This window comes from Asterias amurensis, chromosome 18 (genome assembly GCF_032118995.1).
Source record: "Asterias amurensis chromosome 18, ASM3211899v1".
In the NCBI taxonomy this organism is placed as follows: domain Eukaryota; kingdom Metazoa; phylum Echinodermata; class Asteroidea; order Forcipulatida; family Asteriidae; genus Asterias; species Asterias amurensis.
In genome coordinates this window covers 15,798,863-15,809,616 of record NC_092665.1, presented here as the reverse complement: position 1 = coordinate 15,809,616, position 10,754 = coordinate 15,798,863, and the positions used below count along the sequence as shown (strand labels likewise).

At 40.1% G+C, this 10,754-nt stretch overlaps 1 protein-coding gene across 1 annotated transcript; it reads left to right on the top strand.

The window, feature by feature from the left end:
* The first annotated feature begins 8,556 nt into the window (after positions 1 to 8,556).
* On the top strand, positions 8,557 to 10,243 carry LOC139950516 (uncharacterized). The gene has a single exon (XM_071949244.1). The coding sequence runs from the start codon at positions 8,779 to 8,781 to the stop codon at positions 9,880 to 9,882; it is 1,104 nt and encodes a 367-aa protein (XP_071805345.1). The 5' UTR covers positions 8,557 to 8,778; the 3' UTR covers positions 9,883 to 10,243.
* The last annotated feature ends 511 nt before the right edge of the window (positions 10,244 to 10,754 follow it).

The window sequence follows — 10,754 nt, the reverse complement described above, 5'->3', positions numbered from 1 at the left end:
CACAAAATGATATGTTTTTGTCCCCAAAATAGAGTATTTATACTAAGAAGAAATGTGGAGTGAGACCAATGCTGCGAAAATTTGGAATTTGGCTGGTCCGATTTTATTATGCTAAACACTTGCTAAACACAGCCGAATCATGCTTAGCATAAATAGGTTACCAGCTAGATTGCTATAGAGGTCACACTATTAAAACGGTATCTCATTCATAAGCTTACAAAAGACATTTACTGCATAATTTCTGCCTTTTGACCGTTGTGGTTGCTGTATCTAGTTAGGAAACTATGCACTATGTTGCTCATACGCTTGAGTGTGCGGTCTGTATTAGAACACAGGTGCTGCATTTTGGTTAGCTTTGTTGTTCCAGATAAGTGAAATTATGCATAAAACATAGCTTTTAGTTTGTTTTGGGATATAAAGTTCTTTTTGCCTTGGCTTTGGTTTCGGTTTTGCTTTTGGCTTTGGTTTTGACTTTGGCTTCTGCAAGTACCGATCACTGCCACAGCTGCGAAATACCTCAGATTTGAAAAGTTCTGGTTCAGGTTCATGGACTCCAAGAAAAATATCTAATTACACAGCGGTCTCAACCCTCAAACACCTTTTAATTTGAGCATTGTTGTTGCTAAATTTGAGCTAGATAGTCACAAATTGGTTGTGTACTTCGTGAACAGTCAAGTGTTACCACCAACGTAGGTACAAATATTTAACGAAGTTCCAGACGGTTAAACATGAATAACTGTGTATTCTCATGAAAGAGAGTTCAGGGTTGAAAAAAAAAATTAAGACCATTGTTCAGAAAGTACATAACATGGTACACATACTTTTCAATTGGGGTATTTATTGTGTAACAAAAGGCCATCCGCACCCGTGTATTACAGATAGGAGTTTATTGTTGGTTTTGGCGCAGAGTTCGTTTGCGGAATTTGTTATTTTTACTGAGTTGTAGCGACTGTATGTTTGGCAATAGTGAGTGCTGTGGACTGTTCTTCAGGAGTTATTCACATGACATTTTGCGAGTAACAGGGGATTTAACCGGAACAAGACTATATAAGTATGGCGATGATATTACTTGACACAATTGCGATGAAGCTGCTACTCTTGTGCTGCGTTGTCCGAGCGGTGCATGCAACGGGTGAAACGGTTGACATAGTCGTTTTGAGTGGAACACTGTCAGACCTTACTAGCTACCAGGAAGGCGATAACCTAACCCTGCGATGTGAGGTTACTGGTCTGATGGCGTCCTCTTCGGACTACGTGGTCTCTTGGCAGCACGGGGTGGAGGTGGTCGCCCGCGATACGGTTCTAAAGGACCCGTACGACACCCCGAGGTTTGCCGTCGAGCTTGCATCGCTACCCGGTCGGGGCGACTCAACCAAAGACATTGCGTACGATCTCACCATCTCCCCGGTTCAAAGAGGTGATGATGGGGATTTCTCATGCCTCATTGAGACCCAGGTTCCGGGTGATTCGATGTCATTCAATATAGTTGCTGTCCAAACTGTTTCCTTGTCTGTGATGTATTTCCCCAACCAAGGCAGTCCCACGTGTCTACCGGATGGTCCCGTGGATGTTACCGAGGGTGAGGCACTACTTCTACGGTGCTCTTCGGAGAAAGGTAACCCTGAAGTTAAACTAACACTGAGTAACATCGGAGCAAATCCATGGTCCACCATTCAAGACAGAGATACTGTATCCAAAGAGCTCTTGATTAATAATGTGACGCCCTCTGGCGACGGGTTGCTCTTCATCTGCACCATAGAGAGCCCCATTTTCCCTGCTTTCCGTCGATCATGCCAACTCGGCCCATTAACTGTAATCCCTAGAGTAGTCAACCCGACCCTCGGTGTTGCCTCACCGGCTCCAAATAACCCCATTCTACCACCCGTGTCCACTAGACCCGACCTTCCTCCCATTCCTAGTGAGGCTTGTCGAGGCTGGTTGATTGCCTTCTTGGTGTCCACAGGGATCGCTACTTTGTCCATAGTCATCATCATTGCCCTCGTGACAAGCAGACGAATGGAGGAGGACCGTGAGAAGATGAAAAGGCGAAAAGTAAAAGGACTTAGTCTTGTTGAAATGCCCAAGGAAGGGGCAAAAGTGCCCGATGCAGAGCAGGGGGGCTACGCTAACGTGGCTCTCTCATCAGAATAAAACATTCTTGCTGAATGTAACAGGATATTATAACTATAAGGAAAGATTTCAATTTGATTTTTGTATTTTGTAATTTTTTTTGTCTACCAAAATAGGACTTTAAACTTTGTATGGGGGAAATTATGATCTACTGAGGTTTGCGGTAACACCATGTAATGATAATCTCTAATTGAGTTAGTAGTTCAGAAAACTAAATCACTGATTGCAGTTTAGCTAATTAAAAGCATGGCTACCGACAGGAGACGATTAACAAAAACGCTAATTACTTTGAATACAAATGCACACAGCTATTGTTTTCGTTTCTCCATCGCTTTTTTCATTTCATTGTATTTAATTTGGTGTTATTTTTGTATATTCGTGGCTGCTTTTATATTAATAAAAAAATGTTTATACAATTAGTTAAACAGAATTATCTTTTGAAGAAATAAATACTTTTAAAAAGCTAACGTTGTTTACTCATTAAGTATGTTCCACATTGATGAGATTGAAAATATAAATGTTTACATGTTTGCACTTAATTTATAGTAAGAACATGGTGGGAAAGTTTTTTTTTTTTTTTTTATGATCTCGCGAGTTCATTTGCAAAAAAAAATCCTTGCTTAGTAAAATCAAATTACCGGCCAAGACTCCACTCAATTGGTACGCTTAGTAAACATTAGCTAAATACCAGTCACGGGCAATGTATATGGCATGACATTTTTGCCAGTAACATGTATAAAAAAAGCGAGCTATTTTCGCGCTTAAGCAAAATGGGCAGCTCTATGAAATTGGCCCCAGGTGAGTATAGGGACAATTGTAATGCGCATTGATATATGCATCTGCATCTCTGTTAACAAACGCCTTGTGTGGCTATCCCGTACAGATAATATAATGAATAATGCAGCAAGAAACCCTAATAGAAAAACACAATCTGTCTCAGATCAAAATTTGGGGGCAAGACAACTTTTTAGATAACCACATTACTTCAAATGTGAAATGTTTCACAAAATGCTTTAAATTTTAGATCAAATGCTTATGTAGGCTTTTAACCAAATTGTAATTTTTGGGGGTTAATATCGTACATCACTTCTTGTTTCAGCGCTTAGAAACCTGGTATTAAAGCCATTGGACACTTTCGGAACAGAAAAAAAAGAAAACAAAAAGTTCACAGATTTACAAATAACCTACAGGGTTTACAGAAGGTAATGGTGAAAGAATTCTCTTGAAATATTATTCCATGAAATGCTTTACTTTATGAGAAAACATTAAAACAGTTATCAATTCTCGATATCGAGAATTACGGATTTATTTTAAACACATGTCATGACACGGCGAAACGTGCGGAAACAAGGGTGGGTTTTCCTGTTATTTTCTCCCGACTCCGATTTTATATATATAAGTGGGGATGCACGAAGTGTTGGCCTTTGGCTGTACTGTTTACCGAAAGTGTATAATGGCTTTAAGCGCTATATAAATACACGTTATTATTATTTTGGTAACCAATGTTTGTATTGCCATGAATTTTAAGAGGGGATACCAAAGGTATACCTGCCCTTTAAGGCTCCTGTGTGCCATTCGCCGATATTGCTCTCACCTGAACCAAAAATAACCCATTATGCTGTTTTAGATCCTAACAGCGTGTCACCTTGCATGATAACGGAGTGTGGTGTCGCAATACGGGTACACCCCCCGCCGTGTTGAAGTGGGGTCTTGTAAAAGGGGGAAGTCCCTTTTTACTTGCAGACAAATGAAAGTGAAAGGTATCTTTACACTGAAGATTTCGTTGTCTAATGACCAGCTCCTTCGAAATCCGGGTTATCTTGTGGGTATTTCCATCCTCCTTCGAAGAAATACAATTATACTGAATCTGCGGGTGATTTTAAATCGAGCCGCAAACAACACGCCATTGTGACTATTCTAGGGGAATCATTATTCAATCTGGATTGGTAGAGCTTACATTAATGGTCATAGAGAGTGTCCATGTATCGTGTGGTCAACTAAACATGGAATGACCAACCTGTGAAATTTTAGGCTTTAAACCGTTCTGTGAGTCGGATAAAAAAAATAGTGGAAAAACTTGCACATTGTTTAGCATGCAAACATTATTGTCTGTATTTCAGGTTAAAAGTTGTAAACAACAGAAATCGACTGTTGCGTGTTTATAGGTTTCTCACAATATGACTTCTTTTCTCTGAGGGAGAGGGAAACATTTCCCAGAAAATGATTATGAATATTGTCTTCATATAAATCAGTAAGCTTTCAGACTTATACAATTATGTTTTTTTAATCATTTCCAATTTTGAATAATACATTTAAGCCAGTGCGTATACATTCTGTCTCTCAACTCGTCAACAAAATGTTGTTTGAATCGATTCACTCGAATCAGAGAGATTTACAGGTTCAGAGAAATATTATTGTGAAACCTTGAATTGAAACGCTTTGCAAACACACCATATTTCCATTTATTATCATAATGCATTTTTTGGTTATCTCAAGATAACACTAGTGGCTGAAAAGTATGCGTCATGGACCCCATTCAGTGGACCACCATACACCACTGGCCTTTGGACTTTTGGCAAAACATTTTAAAGTATTTAGCAAATAAACAAATATCAGCTTCTTACGTGACATATTTCTCAGTAAAAATGACACATATACATATTTTGAAAACAACCCTAGTTGCTTATCTCAAAGAGCTGTAAACAGTTTTGTTACCGAAAGAATGTGCTGTTTTTTCTGGCGCGGGACTGGTATGTTGTGAGATGAAAGTGTGGTATTGTCTATGAGGGCGCCCCTCATCATATCGCACTCTAACAACATTTCTCTTTGTTTCAACGACTGTCTGTAACGATTAACGACTAATAACAGCTACAACTTAGAAACTGGAATAAGCTTACTAACCAAAAGGACATATTATATGGTACATACATTTATATGATAAATAACAATACAACACAATAAACATGACCAGGTAACTGTAATCATGTTTTGCCATTGTCATTTAGCCTTTAAAGACTGCTAGGATCGAAACGTCAGGCCCTTAAATCTTTGTTTGAAAAAACTACAACTGTTACAATAATAACATCAACAATTCTTCGGTCAGCTTAATGTTCTACAAAAATGTAACCTTTGTTACCTTAGGGGTGAGATGGCAGTATTCACAGTGAAGTAAATTGATGTAAAATGTGATAGAAGTTTGAAGCTTTGCATGGTGTGGAGAAATAGGAAGAAACTATATAAATCAATAGTAAACTTGCGGGTACAACCATGTGTGAATCTCTTTTGTGTGACTGTTGGCTCTGAGAAGAGCCGGTTTGGTCTTTACGTTTCGAACAGTATACTCAGCTCGTCTACAGAAGAATACGTGATGTTTCAGAAGAATACGTGATGTTTCAGTGATGGGGTGAGGAACGGAGAGGCACCTATGTCCTTTGTCATTCTTTATTCACCAGGGGGATATAGACACATCGTCAATAATTTTATGAACAGTTCTACACAGGTGATTAAACTCATACAAGGACACGCTAACACACTGTCGAAAATTGACAACTTCATTTGCGTTTATTTGAATAATAAATCCAAGTTTGCCTGAGAGCGATGACAACATGTTTGCTCTCAAAGTTCAAGGGTAGCCATATCCATCAAGTTGATTTACTTAATTTGACACGATACTGCGACGGTATGCCCTCCTCTCGCGATACTTTATACCGCTCATTCTTAGAATTCGACCCTTTACCCCAGCTGCCACACGGCAGGCGAATCCCGGAATTGCACCCAAAGGAAAATACAAAGGTTTTGATCATAAAACATGCTCAGAAACAGCTCTTTGAAATTATTTCCAGAACTAAAAAACTTGTAATTTAAGTTAGACCTTATTCCAATACCCAACTACTCCAATTCTCAATCGATGACACAATACCTATGTGTTTATACGGTATACCTGTCCTGTGTAGCATTGATAGAGTTGTTTATAATATGGGTATACTTGTGTTCTGGTTAATAACAACGAAGTCTTACATAGCGCACGTATCTACCAAACAAGGTACTCAAGGCGCTGAGTATACACAAACTTTCAGAAAAAAAGGTTATTGCAGTGATGAATTTTGAGACCCAAAATTGATGATAGCTTTCTCATGGCGTTAAATTTTGTTTAATGAGTCTCTGATATAATTATTTAGGCCAACTGGATAGTGTGATGGAAACAATAGAAACAGCATATTATGTGTCAACAAAAACAAATACACAGTAAACAACACTTCTCTTCCTCAAACACGTGACAGACCCCCCCCCCCCCCCTTGGTAGTCGTGTAACGCAATCAGACTAGGCGCGGTACCTGTACACACCTCAATTGCTTACGTCGCCATTGTAAAGATATTTATTTTACTTTTCCTTTACTCGTAAGACACATGAACTTTACTTTTGTTGAACACCTTAAAAAGGAATTCCTGAACCTCTATTTGTAAAATGTCACGCTATTGTGTAAAATAAGTTGACAGGTCGTAGCCCCAGACGAGGCTTTCTAACGAATACATGCACGACTGAGCAGTCATTGCGTCCAGACAAAAAACAAACCTACGCACGGCTTTTTGAATAGTAGTCATAAAAATAACTAATTTTGCAGCGTTCTGGGGCGACAACTCCGTTTCAATACACACCTTTTGATTTTCTTTTAGAAGCATACATGTGGGTTAGGCCCTTGGTGAAAAGAATCAGTGGGGCACATAGACGTTGAACTAAAAACTTGGAGGTATTGTTGTAGAGGGTGATTTCTTAAAGGAATGGCAAAACAGTGGTTTGTGTGAGTTTGTGCATTTCGTTACTAAGCCAGCTAAACTGATGTGTGGCTTTTTCGTGATGGTGACTGCTCTATATTCCGACATATGTATGTTCCGACACCCCTATATTCCGACACCCCTATGTTCCGACACCCCTATGTTCCGACAACTCAACCTATGTTCCGACACCCCTATATTCCGACACCCCTATATTCCGACACCCCTATGTTCCGACACCTTTATATTCCAACGACCCAAAAACCCCTATGTTCCGACACCCCTATGTTCCGACAACCTGTACCAATATTTTGTGTTAGCCATTTTGTTTTTAAAAGAAAAACGGTGTGACTTGAAGAAACTACACATGACCGCAATTTGGTCCATGAACGTACCGGTAACCTATCTTGACGTAGTCCCACAAAGTAGTTTAGTTTGTATAACAAGTGTTATTCTGCTATTACAAGTTAGCAACTTTAGTATCTTTAGCAGAGGACTGAGTAATGGAGGGGGTGGTAGGACTTAATTATGTATTTTTATTATTATTGTTAATTATTATTATTATTTTTATTTTTTTATTATTTTTTTTGTGGGGGGGGGGGGCAAAAGAAAGAAATTACACATCGGCGCAATAAACGCAGGAGAGGGTTGGAATTTTTACTGATTGAAGGCTCATGAAATGTTATCAACACGGACACGCACCTAACAATAGCAAAGTACCGAGTATTTTATTGCCAGCTACCTCGGGGAGCCATACTCATGTGTATAACCACCACAAAAAAAAATGAAATGCATGTGTGATTCCATCACTTTTTAAATTAGTACAAATTCATTTTATGAATGTTCAAACCTAATCCCGGCCGAAATTTACTGGGAAACCTGGCGTAATACAAGTTGTGTTTTTGTTATTGATCAACTGAGTAATAATGTGCGAAAACAACTTGTCGGAACATAGGGGTGTCGGAACATAGGGGTGTCGGAATATAGGGGTGTCGGAACATAGGAGTGTCGGAATATAGGTTCAGTTGTCGGAACATAGGGATGTTGGAATATAGGGGTGTCGGAATATAGGTTCAGTTGTCGGAACATAGGGGTGTTGGAACATAGGGGTGTCGGAATATAGGTGTGTAACCTTCGTGATGATATTTTCGTCTGTAGTGAAGCAGAAATTTTGACAACAATTAAAAGGAAATTTATATTGTTTTGTTGTTATATACGCTTTGCTGCTACTCCATTGTGCTTTCTTCAATTTTGTTTTATACTTTTATTGTGAATATATTTGAAATTCGGCTGATGCCGCGATTGAGTTTTTTATTAAACATTAATAAGTTGAAACATGAAGCAATAAACTATTTATTGATCCATGGTTGAAACGAAATGAATCGTATAATATCACTGAACGGTTCTGGCGCTAAAGGCCTTGTTGTTATGTTTTTTGATTCAGACAAACTTCGAAATATGAAGGACAAATCCATAACCGACTGCCCCTTTAAAGTTCAACAGGTATGACGACACACCAACATAACACGACACAAAGTACATGTATGCACCGACGGGGGACGCGACTGTCATCAGGAGCGAGGTCACGGTTTGGGGTCAAGGTTCGAGGGCATACAATCCATACCAGACTGTTCGAGTTAATCATCCAATATTATTATACTGGCTGCGATAAGGATACGGGGGCAAACTGGATTACAGATGACACTGGGAAATACCAAGAAATATTGAGTAGAAATGTAAACACTTGACGGAGCCTTTAAATATCCGGCCACAGATTTGGCTCGCTTCAGAAATTGTTCGTCGGCCAAAAGCTTCAGAAGTCTAAAACGTGGCTTTATAGGTTTCAAGTTGGTTCTGAGACGGACTGTATACAAAATGGCATCAAGAGTATCGATGGTGAATTGTTTGGTGCTTGTCCTGTTACATCTTCTAGCATGTACAAGTGGAGAGACGACACTTGAAATCTTCATTGAGGATGGCGACGTTGACAATCTTGAAGAAGGGGACAATGTGACCATGAGGTGTGAGGGCAGGGACTTGGGAGCAGATAGCTACGTTATCTGGCAACACGGCACCGTGAACCTTGCCACTTCGGACCGGTTCACACTCACCGCCGAAGAGCTTGGAGGACGGGGTGATACGTCTCTAGACAAGGCTTGTACGTTGGCCATCTCACCGGTGGTGGAGGAGGACAGGGGTCTGTACCGCTGCCGGATCGTCGAGAATAACCCGGAGTTTGGGGAGCGTGTGATTGAAACAGAAGAGGTAACTTTGACTGTATTCACTTTTCCGAACGACACCAACCCACAGTGTTCACCGAGCGGGCCGACGACCGTAAATATAGGCGATGTGTTGGCGATGACTTGTTCAACATATCCGGGTCACCCCGCTGTGAATGTCACCATCGCACCGTCCGACGTGACATTTCGTGACACGCAGTGGAACACGGTGACAAGTAACGAAGGAACAATCGTACGTAGTTTAAACTGGGAGGCAAGACTTGCCCAAGATGGGGCAGTGGTTCAGTGCAGTATAACAAGCACACGCTTTCCGTCAAACACAAGAACTTGCTTCATCGGACCGATAACCGTCAACGAGAGGCCGGTATCTACACCGTCTATCGCACCGCAACCACCCGCGACTCGCCTCCTCAGCACCATGGTCACCGTTCGTCCCGAAGAATTCTCTACTTTACCTCCCAAACCAACCATGCAACAAATCTCATCAGGCTTCCCCTGGCTGTACGCGTTTTTGGTTTGTGCTGCTCTGCTGGCCCTCGCTATTGCCATCAACATCATCACGTGTGCGTTAGTCCTCAAATATAAAAAGGCCCGAGACATTTACAAGGTGACAAAGGCCCAAGAAGCCTTCATCGAGAAACAGAAATCGAAAAACGGGAACTTGAGACTGAATGGGATTGATAACACTCAGTTTTACCCAGATACAGTTGTTACTATATCGAGCAGTTCTCCTCTGTGACATGACTCTGCAATAAAAGGTGGAGACTTATGATGAAATACATGTATATTTGAATGTTACTTCTTTATTGAAACTTGTTTATTATTTGTTTGTCAGGTCATCAAACTGAGGGCCAATTCAAGAGGCATTATTTTTGTGAGTTGAGTCATCAGTTCTGTAATTTATTGGCGTGGCTAGAGATCATTATGCCTCAATCTTTGTATTATTTCATGTAAAAAGTCAATGTAAATAATTGACTCGCAAAAAAAATTGAAATTTGCCTCTCCTGGTTTCATACTTCTCGGAGTAGGCCTGGTATTGTTTTCTTTTTTTTTCCAGCACTCGAAGGTATTTTATCATTGGTCAGGAAACTTTAAATTTCTATTGGAGCATTTCAATGGCACCAAGGCAAGAATGACCAGGGGCATGGAGGCAATCGCCTTCGATGATTCTGTGAAGTATCAGGCCTGGGTGCTTTAGACTTAGATTTTTAAATGGCTTGTTTTGTGGGGTATTCGAGAATGATTTCATTTTAAGGTATTGTACGAAAAACAGTGATGATCAGTGGGAAACTAAAAGATGAATTCTTGTCGGGGCCCTGTGACGTTATCTCTCAGTTTTTAGCCAAGTGCAATTAAGGTTGCACGTTACATGTATCGTGTGCATTGTCTGTGTCATCAGCGAAAATGTGTGTGTGTTTTGAAATAGCTTAATCTGTCAGAAGAGAAAAAGTTGAGAGAAAACTTCTTGCTGCTAAAACTCGGGCCATGCTAGAAAAATTTGCGTTTTAAAATACTGGCATCCCAAAGACACCCCACCCCATTCTTGAGACGTTTCTGCTGTGGCTATTATTTTGTTTAATATCTTATTAATATTATTTTTTACTTGTGTTT